At 33.3% G+C, this 17,602-nt stretch overlaps 1 protein-coding gene across 4 annotated transcripts in view; it reads right to left on the bottom strand.

Annotated features, from left to right (window-relative positions):
- Positions 1-16,810, bottom strand: part of LOC113515350 (aminopeptidase N-like) — a 32,081-nt gene extending 15,271 nt beyond the window's left edge. Inside the window, exons 1-3 of one of the 4 annotated variants that reach the window (XM_026899514.3) lie at positions 16,616-16,810; positions 2,404-2,600; positions 380-1,068 (exon numbers count right to left, since the gene is read on the bottom strand). In XM_026899514.3, coding sequence (XP_026755315.2) covers positions 380-1,068; positions 2,404-2,586 — 872 coding nt within the window. In that variant the 5' untranslated portion in view covers positions 2,587-2,600; positions 16,616-16,810. Of the gene's footprint in view, positions 1-379; positions 1,069-1,466; positions 2,020-2,403; positions 2,601-5,471; positions 5,569-10,289; positions 10,309-16,615 lie in introns of those variants that run through there. The other 3 variants (XM_026899516.3, XM_026899515.3, XM_026899517.3) reach the window with 3 other exon arrangements.
- Positions 16,811-17,602: the final 792 nt, after the last annotated feature.

Raw genomic sequence — 17,602 nt, 5'->3', positions numbered from 1 at the left:
CCAATCTGTAAGTAAATTCTTTCAGATAAAAAAGGAATTTTAATTAATATATAAAATTAATACTTTTATTTAATTTCAAATTGATTGAAATCAGATAGAGTTATGAGGTAACAAATATAGAAAAAAATATAACTAAATTGGGAACTTCCTTTTTTTAAAGTTGGTTGAAAAAGGAAAAGGCTGAAATTTCAAAAATAATATAAACATTTCCTTAATCACAGTAAATGTTTAAATAATTTTTTCCTCTAAGGAAAAATTTGTTTATAGTATAGCAATACTAATTAATTTCAAAATAACTAATTAAGGTCAGTTTAATATTTTGTATCAAAATATTATTTATTGGATTTAATGTAAAGGAAAAATTTATTCATATACATACTTGACTTCCTGTTGACTATTTGTATATGTGCTTTTGTAGAATCCAGTTAACGAGTTTGAGATATCCCCTTTAAATGATAACTGCAGAGTGTAGTCTACATCAGGAGTAAGAGCTGAAGCCAGGGTTAGAATCAGTCTATCACCAGTGCCTTCGGTGATTGATAGTATTTTAATATTGCGTACAGTACTATGAGTGATTTGGGTATCAACAGGTGTCAATAGAGTTGTTTCTGGTGTACGAATAATTTCAGGCTCAACAGGATCTGGTGTCTTAGTAGCAATAGTCCCATTTTCAATTGTCTCATTTTTGGTATCAACAATTTCAGTAATATTTTCTATAGCAGTATTAGTGACATTATTCTCCAATGGAATGGTAACATTTTCATTGACCTCTCGCTTAGATTTACTATGTAATATATCAAATTTTTCATAAATTTGTTCAGTGAGCTTAGCATCTTTATTAATACTGAGGTTTTTAGAATGCAATATAATTTCTTTCACTCGTTGACTGGCTCTGATTGTGATGTAAACTTCGCCAGAAAAATTTGAATGTTCCAAGTCTGTGATGAGCTTTAATCTGTAAAAACTTGGTACAACAACTGAAGGAAGCCTCAGGTCGGGAGATGGAGAACTTGCCTGACCAAAAGGTTCGGTTTCATCCCAGAATTCAGTGGTTTTGCCTTGAGAGATCTGAAAATTTTATTTTTATAAATTTTATTAATTTAATTATTTGACACTTATTTATATTTTGATACTGTATATAAATATATAAATGCAAGAAGCAACTAAATATAAATTTATTAAAGAATATTAAATGTTTAGAAAATTATTATCTGATTTTCATGTTTAGAAAATTAATAATTCTTGAGACAAGAAGTTGCAATATTATTTTTAAGATACAAGTTAGTTATATACAAATTTACAATATTAAGAAATAACAATAATGAATTGTACCTACATATCCACCCATTTATCTAGAGGTTGGGAAAGTATAAAAAATTGTAAATAAACGACATATTTGTAATTTTATTTTTATACAAGTAGTAAAAAATAAAAAAAAATAGATTTTGGGGTAGACCACTACTTACTGTTTCATTGGCAGCATTAGTAATCACCGATTTAAACAGTATTAAAGTGAAAAATAATTTTACACACATTTTTAAATTATAACAACAAAAATATCACAGGTAATAAATTAAACTAGACACAAAATCTTATGTATAATTATTCTATCTCACATTTTGGCACAAATAGTGTTTATTTTATTCAATAATTTATATTTTACATAAATAAATCGAAAATTCAACGATACTATTACGATAACACACGGCTTGTCATTTTGACGTTTTATTTTTTTTATTACAAAAGTCAAGAGTTCAGTTCGGGTCTCGTGAATATGATACCTAGTTATCTAGTTCTTTACTTCCGTCCCTGAACGTAGAGATAAAAGGGTATATTATATTAAGATAGACGGTCTTAAATTTCGTTTTTATGATGATAATTATAACTATTGTCTACATCAATGAAATTGAGCTTGACTTTTAGGTCACGAGATATCATTTTTTATTTTATTATATTTAAAATTAATCGTCAATGTATATAGTTGATTGTGCCAGCTACTTCGCAAAGTTATAAATGATGGTCATCGCTGTGTGCAAAGATATTTAATGCCTACAAATGTTTGCAGAAATAGTAGGTATGATTCATGTGTAATAGGAATTTATCTTTTTGGTTACAGTTCCGGTATCTAACTATTTAAGGTTAAAATTATTGCTGTTAATTTAAACAAATTTACTTAAATAGTATATTGTTAAAGAAAAGGTAACCAATTATCTTTACGTCTGTGCCTTTACAAGGTATTCAAAAAGAATCTAGTGATAATATTTCACATTCATATATATTCGTATCTTCAAAGAATCGTTTGTTTTGTGTAATTGACACTATCAAATAAAAAGGAAAGTATGATAATATTTAAATAATTAAATTGTCCGTGAAGTAAGACGTATCCGGCAATTATACACTTACCCTAAAATATGTGATGAAGTATACAATAACGCCCACTAGAATTGCCACGATGACTGATAAGATTATAAAGCTGATGCATACGCATGTGGAAACGAACATGCCCCCCTTTCTTCCATATTGGATGTCATCAGCGCCTTGCGACTCGTAAGCCAAGAACTGCTGACGGCTGTTGGAGAGCGTCATCTTGGCCTAACATTCTGTTAAGAAAAATAAAATTCAAATGTTCAATTTGAATCATGTAGAAGCGATAATGGGCTAGTTAGACATGTAGCATGCAAACTATAAAAAACTGTGGATAGAAAATGAAAGTACTTTCTACAAGTAAACGCACCGTAAATATAGGAATCGTAAAAGGATCGTAGTTGGTTTTTTAACAACAACAGTTACATGCTACCTTCTTATTTCAAATTTAAGTAAAAAGATATAATTTTTAAAGTACATTATTTTATCTACCTCTGACGCTAAAGTGACAGTGCACATACGAAATTTTTATACACACTTATTATATTCTTTCAAATCGTTTGGCAATTTATTATACACTAGAACTCTTAATATTTCCCAATAACAAATTTTTTTTCATAATTAACTCGTATAATAATAGGCTGCAATATTTTTTATTTTTCTTAAGTTGTGTGTATTTACCTTTTTATGTAGTTGTATTTTAGATTGAATGGATTTAGTAGTTTTTACGTTAATTTTAAATTAAATAATTATGTTGTGTAAGATTGAAAATTCTAGTTTTTTTTGTATAAAAATGTTGGCTTATGGTAATGATAGGTATATAAACCTTTAATTGTTTTATTATATGTTCTTTCTAACGAAATGAAATTTATTTTAGCAACTGATCCCCATCCTCAAGATAACTTTATGAATAGTCCTCAGAATCTCTGCCGAATGATTGTTGAAATATTGTTTGTAGGCATAGATTATGTAGCTCGTCTTATTCAGGGGTTGCTAGGTAGGTTAATAGGTAAATTTAATATAAATGTGGTGGGTACGAACTGGCAAAATATTTGCAAAATAACGGTCGTTTTTCTTGCGGTTTATTACGTTCACTTGTATATTTAATGAAACTATTTACTAATGTACTTCGCCGTGTAGTCTTAGTATAGAACAGGCTAGTTCTTACATTCCTGTGGGTGTCATAAGAGGTAACTAAGGGTTGATAAGCGTCTCTTTTAAAACATTACCAAAATCTATTTGCGGTTGTCAACCCACCTGCTAAACGTAGCAACTACTGGCAAAACCTATGTCCTATGTTCAGTAGTTATTATATCATAAGTGGATAGACTGCGCGCTATTTTTTTTTTCGGTATACACCGGCGGGGCACCAGTGAAGGATGATAGTTGAGGATGAAGCAGGTCATTTAGCCCATCGTGACGAATTCAACAAGAATTGTTCACGATGGTTTCCAGGGGGAACCACGTGGAGGTCGACCTAATAAGGCATATTGCTAACAATGGGGTTGTCAAACTCCATTGCTAACAATCCCTTTCCTCCCCACAGTTAAGCTTTACGACACCTACGGGAAAGAAAGGAGTGGACCATTTTATGCCAGGACTACAAGGCATAAAAAATAAAATGATGGATTATTAGTTCTCACATACCACTTTGAAAGTCCTTGTCCAATAACATAGGTACATTTGTTGTGTGTTTTTGTTATAAAAATACGTGCTTTTTGTGCGGCGGTATTACCTCAATCAATTCTTTGATGTTGGCATGACGTAGGTTTAAGCGGATTTCTTTCGGCCTTATTTTGACAGCTCGGTCAAAATAGTGGAAGGTTGGACACCTAGTTGTATAATATTTTATTTATAAGACGTTACTTCTTATGAGGCAGGCACAATTGTCTTTTTTATTAAATATTATCTACTTATTTATATAATTAAAAATGGATTGGTAAATGTAGCGTTAAGCACAAACAGTTGGATCAATTCGACAAGTGTTTTTTTTTCAATAATTATTTAAAGTCCGAATATTCTTTCTTTTAGAGAAAAAAAAAAAGGAAAACAAAACCGTAGAAGCATAAAAATACCATTTTCTTTTTACCATAAGAACTGCCTATTTAATTTTTTTTTCTGTTTTCACTTTAACAATTGTCATTATTTTTCATTTGACACTCACATGAATGTAACGGAAATAAGATAAGCAGGTTTAAGTGCTTTTTTGTTATATTTTATTTATTATGAATCGCCATGTTATAATTATTTTAATGAATAAATCAATAAATAAATTAATAAAAAATTTAGTCGATGACTGATATTCAAGTATTTAAATATTTCGTAAAGATTTCATCACAATTCTTTAATGTTATGTGATATTGGACATTGAAATGTAAACAAACAATAAATAATAAATAAACAGAGATTAAAAAAGATTGTTTTGGGTTAGATATCGTATGTAGGTATACATATAAAAAAATGTTTGTAATTAAGATTGCGTATTTAAGTCTTGTAATACATAACTACGTAGGTATATAATATGCAACGTTTTAAAGTTTAAAAGTAAAAAGAACTGAGGTAACTCAATAAAAACCACACCACAGACAGATTGCGGTTACATTTAATATTTTTTATTTAATACATACGTTACTACATTATAAATAAACTGCATCAATATATATATATATATATATATATATATATATATATATATATATATATATATATATATATATATATATATATATATATATATATATTTTTTTAACATGGATGATGGAATGTTAACTCCGTCTGCGCTATTGGTATACGCTGACGGAGCGTATACCAGCGATCGTGATGATTACACCTGGAATTCAGTACGATAGTTTCCAAAAATAGAAGGGGAACTTCCCCCTTCTATTTTTTTATGCAACTTAGAATGGCAAACAAGCTGACGGCTCACCTTATAGAAAGTGGTAACTGTTGCCTATAGACATGAACAGTACCATGGACATAACAGAGTATACTGTTTCGCCCATGATACCCCCTATGCGTTAACATTCCTGAGGACTCAGGTGTTATTCCTCTGTACCCTGTAAATTCAATTCTATTTAGGAGACCTAGTAAATAAAATAAAATCTTACCAAAATGACTGGGTCCCAATTAAAATATTTAATTTTATAATAGTTTATTTTGCATTTTTTTTTATGTATGCTCGTAATTCTGCAAAGTCACTTCGAGTACTGAATATTTATTTTATGTTAGAGCACACGTAAACAATATTTGTTTTAATCATACCGTCGGTGTGTCAGACATTTTACGTCAATACAAACCAGTGAATCGATTTTATTGACCACAATTTTTTTTTTTATATATAGAGCGTTTATTAATTCAGACCTATAACCGCACAGTAGCATGTTTTTCAATTTTATTGTGGGATACCTAAGCTTTAAATATATATAACAATAGTACAAGTGGTATCATTCCAAACATTAAATTTTTATTCAAAGTAGGTAAAAATAAGCATCCATATTGATCTCTAACAATGTTTGAATAAATCTGTCAATATAATTTACTGTTTGGGGGCCGATTCTGAATTATTAAACCTATCACTCAATCTAATATTTCAATTTCATTCTTTCGCAAAATTACTGGTTTATGAATCATCATAAATTAAAACTATAATATATTTTAACTTTAATCTATTAGAAAACTAGTTCATATTGATGCTATTTTTTTTTATATTACTTAGAATGGCAAACAAGCTGACGGCCCACCTTATGGAAAGTGGTAACCGTCGCCTATAGACATGAGCAGTACCATGGATATAACAGTACACACACATACAGTTTCGCCCACGATACCCCCCTATAGATAGGAATGGTATCCCTGTCCGCGCTATCGGTATACACCGACGAGGCACCAGTGAAAGATGATAGGTGAGAATGAATGCAGGTCAGTTGGCCCACCATGGTGAATTCGACAAGAATTAACCATGATGGTTTCCAAGGGGAACCGCGTGGAGGTCGACCTGAGAGGGTCTATTGTTAGCAATAGGGCTATTAGACCTCATTACTAACAATCCCTTTCGCCCCTGGTATTTCATATCAGACGGTATCTGTCCACTGCTGAACATAGGCCTCCCTCATAGATTGCCAATGGGAACGGTCCTGAGCCACCTGCATCCACTGACTCCCTGCAGTGCATTTGAGGCACTCTATCTAGTGGAGGGCAGTCCTATATTACGTTTATCTGTACGGCTTCGTCACTCAAGAACCTTTCTTCCAAATCGGTTGTCGGTTCCTCGAGCTACGTGACTAGCCCATTGCCGCTTTAGCTTGCTTCGGGCTATGTCGGCCACTTTGTTTTTTTTTTGCGGTTATCCCCATTTCGGATTTTATTACACAAATAAACTCCGAGCATAACCCTATAGTTCGCTGAGTATCTATATAATGTAATATACTCGTATATATAAATATAATAATAAAATAATAATATAATATAATATTATTATTTTATTATTATTATATCAACTGTTAACTATCCACTAGTCAACATAGGCCTACCTCATAAGGGGGCTTTTGTTAGTAGTTGGCAAACGGGTTGACAACCGCAATTAGACTTCTGTGATGTTTTAAAAGGGATGCTGCTGTCTCTCCCTTGGCCATTAAGTTCCCTTAGTCGCCTCTTACGACATTTACGGGAAAAGAAGGGGTGGCCCATTCTATGGCGAGACCACACGGCAAAATATTATTATACAATCGCTAAATTCGTTAATTTTTAAAAGCAAGTGTTGAAAACTTAAAATTTTGTTGTTTTCGCCCCATGTTTTTTGCGATGGTAAAATACACTCTTAGACAATGAGGTCTATTTCACCATATATTTATTTCACTATATCATGGTGTGACTGTTCACTAAAACGAAACTATGGGTAAACCAATTACTGCATGGTTTTATTTGATATGCCCGTAAATATTTCCCGTGAATGGTTCAGTCATTTCTATTAAAGAGTCATACGAAAAAAATTTTATTGTCAATGGAGAATTTTGTAATTAATAATACTTAGAAATTATTATACATATATAAATATTTTGGTAATTTTGCGTAAACAAAATAATTATTCTATTATAATATAATCTATATATCTAATATATATAATTCTCGTGTCGTTGTGTTTGTTACCAAACACCTCCGAAACGACTTTACCGGTTTTGATGAAATTTTGTGTGCATATCGAGTAGGTCTGAGAATCGGCCAACATCTATTTTTTATACCCCTTATGATTACATAAGGATGACCCACCCCTAAATATTTTTTTTATTTTTTTGACAAAATTTTTTATTTTAATTTTGTTATGATTTAGCATTGAAAAATACATACAACTTAAAATTTTCACCGTTTTACGATCAACTCCTGTTTTTTAATCGCGATTTTTATATGCCGCAATAGGGTTACAAGATGGCAATCCAATATAATAATTGTAGTACGATATATTTTCATGTATAGTTCTCGAAATAATGTATATGGTAAAACAACGTTTGCCGAGTCAGCTAGTAATATAATATAATATACTCTGTTATGTCCATGGTACTGCTCATGTCTATAGGCGTCAGCTGGCGGGCCATCAGCGTGTTTGCCGTTCTTAGTTGTATAAAAAAAATGCGAATGTTTTTTAACAATACATCTATTGTTAAAAAACATTCGCATTTTTTTTTTATTGCATGGATAGATATGATTGAACGAATTAATATACCTCACATACATTTGTATTGGTTTTGCACATGTATCACTAGAGGGGGACATTGTACAAGAATCGTCTACATTGCTATCTCTACCCTATTTGTGTTTTTTTTTTTTTTATAATGCAACTTAGAATGGCAAACAAGCTGACGGCCCACCTGATGGAAAATGGTAACCGTCGCCTATAGACATGAGCAGTACCATGGACATAACAGAGTATACTGTTTCGCCCATGATACCCCCCATGCGTTGCCATTTCTGAGGACTCAGATGTTCTTCCTCTGTACCCTGTAAATTCACGCCATATCTCACCCTTCAAACCGAAAAACAACTGTTTCACGGTAGAAACATGAATGGGACAGTGGTACCCAAGCAATCGACTTTTGTACAAAGTCTTCCTCTGGTAGAAGGTAGTTAGCCGTGAAGCAGTTGTGTTTGCATGGCTTTGTTTCAGTTAGAATGGTAGGAGATAGCAATAAAATGTCAGGGTACAGAGACATACCAATTTATTCCTCAGGAATGGCAACGCACGAAGATCATTATGGGTGACACAGTATACTCTCTTAGTTAATGTCTATAGGCGACGGTTCCCATTTCATCCGGTAGACTATCAGCTTGTTTTCCATTCTACATTGCATGAATAAATGTGCTTTTTTCTTTTATACTCTATTGATTTTGAACAATACATAAAGATTTTTGCTAAATGTTGATCATACATCTTTAAATTTTGCTTCTAGGAAGTGAGCTGGGATAAATATTGATAATATTTTACCGTCTCGATTTCCTTATCACAGGATTTTCCTTTACGTCACTCTTAAACCTAATTGGGTACAACTTTGTAATACGTAATAAACAAATATACCTAATAGTCGCTTCAATGATTCACCTGTTAATTGACGTTCAAGCGACCATTTATATGTACTGTTTAGTCGTTCGTTTATTTTTATAAGTTTTTATAGTAAACTTTGTTTTGAATTGTAGTATAAGGACACTGTATGTATGTTATAAATGCATTCATATTTATGATTGTGTACTAAAAAATTTTGCTGCGCCTCTATAATATATATATAATTTTGTTATGATTTAGCATTGAAAAATACATACAACTTCAAATTTTCACCGTTTTCCGATCAACCCGTTTTTTAATCGCGATTTTTATATGCCGCAATAGGGTTACAAGGTGCCAATCGAATATAACAATTGTAGTACAAGAAATTATCATGCATATATATATATATATATATATATATATATATATATATATATATATATATATATATATATATATATATATATATATTTTTTTTTTTAAATTTTGTATTTTTCGTTTTTCGATATCTGACAATGTCATGATTCGATTATAAAATTTTTCTCTACCACAAGCTGCGACCGTCTTATTATTTCATAAAAATATACAATCCTCTTTTAAGAGCATATCTCGCGGGAAAACTAATTATTATATATTTTTATTAAGTCACCAGTTTATATGGACAGATATAGCACGACATATTATTACAGTGTTGTAAATTGCAGAGTAAATGGGTGCATAATTACCTGTACGAGTATATATTGCACAAACAATTGTCTCGATTGTCGAGTCGAACTTGATTTGTTAGTCGATTTAGCGATTAGATAATAATAATAATGAGTTTATTTCATCTCCACAAATTACAGTATATGTATAGACTATTTACTTTTACATAAAAATATAAGTATTATAATAAATTTTAAACCTGGAGCCTAAACTGAGCCGTAACCTGTATCTTAGACGCCAGGTCACGTAGGTAAAAGGTAGTTACGTGGAGTAAAAATAAATATGGTTTAATATTACTATAAAGGGGTGCGTGTGTGCGTGCGAGCGTGCGTGCGTGCGCGCGTCCTTGCGTGCGTGCGTGCGTGCGTGCGTGCGTGCGTGATGCGTGCGGGCGTGCATGCGTGCGTGCGTGTGTGTGTGTGTGTGTCTGTGTGAGTGCGTGAGTGCGTGCGTGCGTGCCTGCGTGTGTGTGCGTGCGTGTGTGTGTGTGTGTGTGTGTGTGTGTGTGTGTGTGTGTGTGTGTGTGTGTGTGTGTGTGCGTGTGTGTGTGCGTGTGTGTATGTGTGTGTGTGTGTATGTGTGTGTGTGTCTGTGTATGTGTGCATGCTTATATGCGTGCACGCGTGGATTGCGCGTGCGTGTGATTATTTCAATATAATCGATAAACCTCTTGTACCACACCACATACATGAATCACATCACCGTACACAGCATTAGTAGTAGAACTAATAGACGTGGAGATATCCTGTATGGCGGTCGATCAAATGATACGCTCACGCAACTAGTGCGGTATGTAGAACTAAATCGATTTATTGCGTCTCAGTGGTATTGTCGAGTTGGTACAACGTCTAAGGGTGAACGCATTCGATCGATTATTTTTAAAATGATATTGATATGTACTGTTTTTGTGTATATATTGATAAGTATTATTTTTATTTACTTCTAGCGACTCTCCAGACAGACAGATATTTTTTTTTTTTTTTTTTTTTATACCACTGAGGTGGCAAACAAGCATACGGCCCACCTGATGGTAAGCGGTTACCGTAGCCTATGAACGCCTGCAATACCAGAGGTATTACGCGCGCGTTGCCGACCCTGAAGAAACCTCTTTACCCCCCTTTTGAAGAACCCCATGCTGTAGTCTCTCGGGAAAACCTCGGCAGGGAGCTCATTCCATAACCTGAGTGTTCGTGGGAGAAAGCATCTCTGAAACCGCGTTGTACGCGACCATTTAGGCTGTAAGGTATGAGGGTGAACTCCCTGCCGATGGCGAGCCGTACGATGATAGAAAGTGGCCGTAGGCATCATATTGAATAATTCCTCTGAGCACAATCCGTTGTATAAGCGGTAGAACACGCAGAGTGAGGCAAAATCTCTCCTAAGACTTAAGGGTTCGATACCGCTTGCAAGCATGGGATCATCGACAATTCTCATAGCTCGTCGTTGCACTGAGTCGAAGGGTTCAAGCTGGTATCTAGGTGCTCCCGCCCATAAGTGACAGCAATACTCCATATGGGGCCGGATTTGCGATTTGTAAAGCATTAATCGCTGATCCGGCGTGAAGTAATGCTTCGCTCTATTGAGCACACCGAGTTTTTTGGATGCCAGCTTCACCTTATCTTCGAGGTGGCCACGGAACTGTACGTCACTAGAGATGTCGACACCAAGGATCCCAATGCTTTTAGAGATGTTAAGAGATATAACAATTCCAGTCGTTTCATCATGTTCTGGTATTGAATTTTTTTTTAAAATACTTAGAATAGTAAATAAGTCGGCAGTCTACCTATTTGGAAATGATAACCGTCGTCTATAAACATGAACTGGGGGCCTACCATGAAATATTTTTCGAAATTTCGGGGAAGAACGAAACAGAAATTTGATGTTAAAAGTACATAATACATGTTGTTTATAATTATTAAAAATGTTAAAATATCGTTCCTCTGGACTGTTAGGATAGGATTTATGATGAACAAAATGTTAAACTTCATTTACTGGGTAGATTTCCGTACGAACAAAAACACGAAATTGAGCCCGAAAATTCAAAATTTCATTTCATGGTAGACCACCTGTATCATAACCGTCACAGAATGCACTGTGGTGATCATGCTACCCCCTCATGCTTTGCCATTTTAGAAGTCTACGATCTTATGATGCTATACCTAGTTTTAATATCATACCAGTTTGGAGGGGAAAGGGTTTGTTAGTAATAGCTTTTAACAGCCACATTGCTAGCAATATGCCTTATCAGGTCGACCTCCACGCGGTTCCCTCTGGAAATCATTGTGGTTAATTCTTGTCGAATTCTTCACGATGGGCCGACTGACCTGCTTTCATCTTCAACTATCATTTCTCACTGGTGCCCCGTCAGCGTATATCGATAGCGCAGGCGGGGTTACTATTCCATTTATACATATAAAAAAAGCTATATGTTTGTGGAATTCTAAAAAAGAAGTGTAATGCGAGAATTGTCGTAATCCTAGTCGAATTATAGCCCACCTAACGTTATCGTCACCGCCAACCGTGACCAACACGCGTTCAGCTGTACACGATAAGAAAGTATTTATTACGAATGAATTAAAACAATCCCCATATTAGGTGCATTGTTAATGATTTGGAACTGAATTCATATCAGAGGGAGAGCCTTCAAAAGTCTCTGTCTGACCTGTATCTGGACACAGTGTAATGCAACTACATGATTGGTGTGTTTTCATAAACGCCCTGCGTCATCTCTTACGGCCGGTGATCGGTCGTCCCTCGAACTAGAGACCGGTAGACAGCAGAGGTTGCCAGTTGGGGAGCCGACCTTTTTTGTTGCAGTATCCGGCCGTAGTACCTTCCAAATGCTCCTCAAATATTGCGTCTAAATTGCGTCCACCATGTACCCTCTTGTATAGGCATTCCGTCACCCATATCCAATAGCGAGGACGGGATGCCTTAAATACTGTACCGCAAACCATAAAAAAAAGACCCGTATCTGGCGTGAAGCAGCTGTACTTGCGTAGCTGTATTTCGATTTGAAGTATGACTACAATTACAGGGAATAGAGGCATAAAATACCCTGTAATTGTACAATCATCATCATCACATCAGACTTTAATTGTTTGTTGCTGAATATAAGTCTCTCTTGAGGTGTTTTGCCGGTTTCAATCACGCTTGGCAGTTGGCAGCAGAATTGCACGACCATACCCCTCAGGAATAGCAACGCATGTCATGTCCATGCCCATAATGTTGTTCATATTATACATATAGGTGGCGATATGATCTGTAGACTCGTAACACGATATAAGGCATTCTGAATTCAAATATTTGAAACCTTTTTTAAATTAAGCATTGCAAATTATTAAAAGTGTTCATAACGAAATGTGGCAACTTTGCAAATATTTGTCGAAACAAAATCGGTTGAACATTTTTTAATATTTCTGATTGATTATTTAAAAAGTGCTCTGCTAATGAACAAAGACTTTACAGAATTCGTTGTCGATAAATTTAACACTAAAACTTTGTATCTTCGTTGTTTTGTAACTTTGGAATTATTCAAATTTATTTCATTCTAGTAAACTTAATTATAAGAATTTTTGAATAGTAATTTTTTTAATTTACCACCTAGTTCAAAATGCAATTTATGCTGAGAATAGACGAGAAACTCAACTGTTTTTATTTCGCGAAAAATATCAAAATTTCGGTGACAGCTTCATAAGATAAATATTTTGGTTCGCTAGTAGAGCATTTTTTTAATAAATAATTAGAAACATTGAAATTGTTGAATTGTTTTTGAAAATTGACAAATAATTGTGACGTTGACACACATCGGCAAGCTATAGTAATGAACGATTTAAATTTTAAAATAAGAATAATGAGATGGGTAAACTTGTTATTCTTAATTTAAAATTTAAAGTGTTCATAGTCAATATTGATATTGCCGCGATTAAAATATAGCTTTTTTTTTATTTAACAGAACTTTATGGTTGAGTAGTGATGTTGAACGATTATGTAAAGAACAATGTAGTCAGCTACTAGCTACAGGTACAGCGCAGCAATTGTCAACGTATATGATTAACGGCCAACTACATAATTATGCAGTTCCATACTGCATTTTACTGCTCAATTTATCAGTTACTATTGAGATCTATGGTATGTAAGAACTAGTTGGTTATTTATATAATTATTCTGCTCCATTTAAAAATTCAAATATTATTAACTAACTATATCTCGCGGCATTGACTCTGTGAATTAATGCATAAATCCTATACGAGTATGTTAGGATATAACCTACCCGTGTACCAAATTTCATTGAATATCGTTCAGTAGGTTTTGCGTAAAAAAGTAACAAACAATCATCCGTCCGTCGTTACAAACTTTTGCATTTATTGTATAATATGATAGGAAAATGATTTTTTTTTGTAAGTAGGGTAGATGAACCATGATCGACCATGATCAATTTGTATTATTATCTGTTTCTATTTTTTATCACTAAGTTTGTCTGTATTACATTTTATTTCTGTTTTTTATACATTATAGTTATATTCAATAGATACATAGTTATATACATAATACATACCACCAGAGGGAGACTTAGTACAAAAGTCAATTGCTTGGGTACCTCTGTCCCATTCGTGTTTCTACCGTGAAGCAGTTATGTTTGCATGGCTATGTTTCGGATTGAAGGCGTGAATTTACAAGGTACAGAGTAATAACATCTGAGGCCATCACGGGCGAAACAGTATACTTTGTTATGTTCATGCTGCTGCTCATGTCTATAGGCGACGGTTATCACTTTCCATTAGGTGGGCCGTCAGCTTGTTTGCCATTCTAAGTTGTATAAAAAAAAAGAATCCAAGTAGGTTAGCTCAAATGGAAATCATTATCTGACGTTCTGTGTGACCCCCGTAAGCCTATTAAAATCAAAGGCAACGTGTATAAAAAAAAGGCGTGAGAACAACCCTATTATATAGGTCCGAGTATTGAGCGATGAGAGAGATAGTTGAATGAAGGATTCACGTCACAGAAAAGGGGATGCTACGGTTATCTGGCGGAGTATTCAGAACGGATAAAATTAAAAACGGGTATATCCGTGGCACCTTTAATGTTGCAAGTATACAAGAAAAATTAAGAGAAAACCACCTGCGCTGGTTTGGAACGGATAAAATTAAAAACGAGTATATTTGTAGTATCTTTATCGTACAAGAAAAGTTAAAAGTAAACCGCTTGCACTGGTACGGACATGTTATGAGAAGGGATGATGACCATGTGATCAAAAGGATGATAATAATGAAAGAAGGGAAAAGGTGTTGTAGTCGATCACCAATGATCCGGTTGTAAACAGTAAAAAAATTATAATTAATGTGTAAACGCGAGTGAATAGACAATCCATAATCATACGGTGTAGCGTAGAATTACTAGGAGGGAAAATCTCAGATAAATTGGGACAACAGTTAGGAGAAAGAAAAAGAAACAGTATTAGAAGATATTAAGCAATCTTTTGGTAGATTCTGAAGGAAAACTAATGAACATTATTAGTTTTTTCAGTTTGTGTAAGTTTAAACCCTTAAGCCTATAGGCTTATAGGTTTATTATAATAAAGTTTCTTTGCTTATAATTTGATCGTTTTGTTAAATTTTTGGTTTAGTAGAATGAAATATTGTATCTACTACACGAACGGGGGGGGGGGGGAAAGGGATTGTTAGTAATGGAGCCTGAGAATCCCATTGCTAGCAATATTGGGTATATTGCTAGCAATGGGATTCTCAGACCAGATCGACCTCCTCTCAGTTCTCCCTGGAAACTATCATGATTAATTCCTGATAAATTCATCATGAGGCTAACTGGTCTGTTTTCATTCTCATCGATCATCCTTCACTGGTATCAGCGTATCCCGTTAGCGCAGGCGGGGTTACCATACCATTTTCACCCATCAAAAAAAAAAAAAACTACACGAACAATGTACTTCCTCATAGGTAGGTACAATAAAATACTTAAAGTCGGGTAGTAATATTATTGAATGTATAAAATATAACTAAACGATTATTTTAATTACAACTTTAGTAATAGTAATATATAATTTGGTGGTTTGAATATATACAAGATGTTTAAAGTCTGTGCCTACATATTTACAGAAAATATTTTTGACGAGAACTCTTTTGTAGTGTACCTAATTGTGTTTTTTTTCTCTGACAACGGAGCAAAGAAAATATTGCTGTTTGTGAGTTAAACACAGCATATTAAGTAGCAGATTTTGTTTTACAAAAAAATCGACTTCAATTGTGGCATAATTAGTTATTTTAATTTAACTACTGAACTAATTTGGATAAATTTCAAATGGAACCAATCTGAGACTATATACTTTCAAATAAAAAACAAATCACTTTATAAATGATGGAGTTCTGAGGTAACAAAAAAAAAAAAAAAACAAATTTAAAAGGGAGAGACAAAGTAATGTGTCCAAATAAAGAATAAATGAATAAACTTCCTTTTTTCTTAAATCGATTGATAAGTATTAAATAGTACAGTTTTGTAGGTAGTACTTAATATTTTTTTTTGTAAGTTTTATTACAAAAAGTGTAAATGTAACATATATTATTAGAAAGGTAAATACTATATTATGAATTATGCACTAATGCTACAATAGAAACTTAATGGTCATTGTAAGTACCAGACGCGTACTAAAACTCTTTAATGTAAAAAATATTTGCATAACATTTACATTTATATAATATATAATTAGGCATTTATTTGTGAACGAAAAATCAATACGCGAGACACATAGTTATGTAGGTTGAAACACAAGGTGTATTTAAATTTGCATACAATAAATGACAAATATAAATGGAATCACACAAAGGTATTTATATTGTATTCATAATCATTATATTTCAAATACAATTCGTAATTTAAATACAATTTTAAATATTTCAAAATAGAAAAAAATATTCGAAATATGTAGGTAACATAATTTTTCAAATCAGTGAATACGAATAATGAAAATAGTTCTTTTACAGAAATATTATAAGCACTTACCGTTATTTAGGCTGCCAGATTTCAAATTTAAAAATAACACTATCACAATCAAGCAACCTTATCACTGTATAAAAAGCACTGGCCAGTAATTAAAATTATTCGTCTCATGCACAATATTAAGAATTATAAAAAAAAAAAAGAATAAAAGCGTCGAGTTCAGTTCGCGCGGTTTGAATCTATGGCGATATTCATACTCCTACGGTAAACATTATTTCACGTAATTTAAAACTATTTTAACTTGATCCCTCGTATGGCTGTGTTTTTACTTCACTTTGGTTATGAGTTGCATGTGACAGAGGGGCGGGGGAGGTCATTAAATGTGGTTACCGTAGTTTTAAGAAAATTTCTCGTGGCGACCGACCTTGTCAATTTAAATGGCTCGCTGTAAAGACACCTGCATTATTGTTTATTTCGCTACAACAATATCTATCTACTTAGTATTTGTAGGTACATTATATTACCATTATCTGGAATGTTCATCTGTTTCAATAAATGATTGTGACTCAACTTGCAGGCATTTATTTTTCATTTGACTTTAAAAAGTGGAGATTTTAAACTTAATTGCACTCAATGCGATTTTAATGATACTTTTGAAAATCTCAATTTACTTTGATACTAGTTTTAGACTAATTTCGTCAAGATTTTATTTGGTAATTTGTGAAACAAATTATTAATAGTTGCTTGTGAGTTTTCAAGTAATCTATATGACGGTTTCCAAGGGAAAAGCAAATACTTATCTATAAATGTACATACGCTGGCTTACTCGTAGAATAGAGCCAATGTCGAATATTAATTTTACGGCCAGTCATTGATATTCTAATTCTTCAAAGATTTTGAACAAAGAAGTGAAATTTCGTTAATTAAACTCAGTTAAGTACTTATTGAGGGTAGAAATATGCGTATTCATATCTGTACTTTTAATTTAAATTAAATATTATCGTAAAACGTCCAAGTCTTTGAGTAATGTTTTAGAGGTCAATTAGCCGT

Source organism: Galleria mellonella, unplaced genomic scaffold (genome assembly GCF_026898425.1).
Source record: "Galleria mellonella isolate WM207_F2 unplaced genomic scaffold, CSIRO_AGI_GalMel_v1 utg37, whole genome shotgun sequence".
Classification (NCBI taxonomy): domain Eukaryota; kingdom Metazoa; phylum Arthropoda; class Insecta; order Lepidoptera; family Pyralidae; genus Galleria; species Galleria mellonella.
This window is presented reverse-complemented; position numbering and strand designations above follow the sequence as displayed.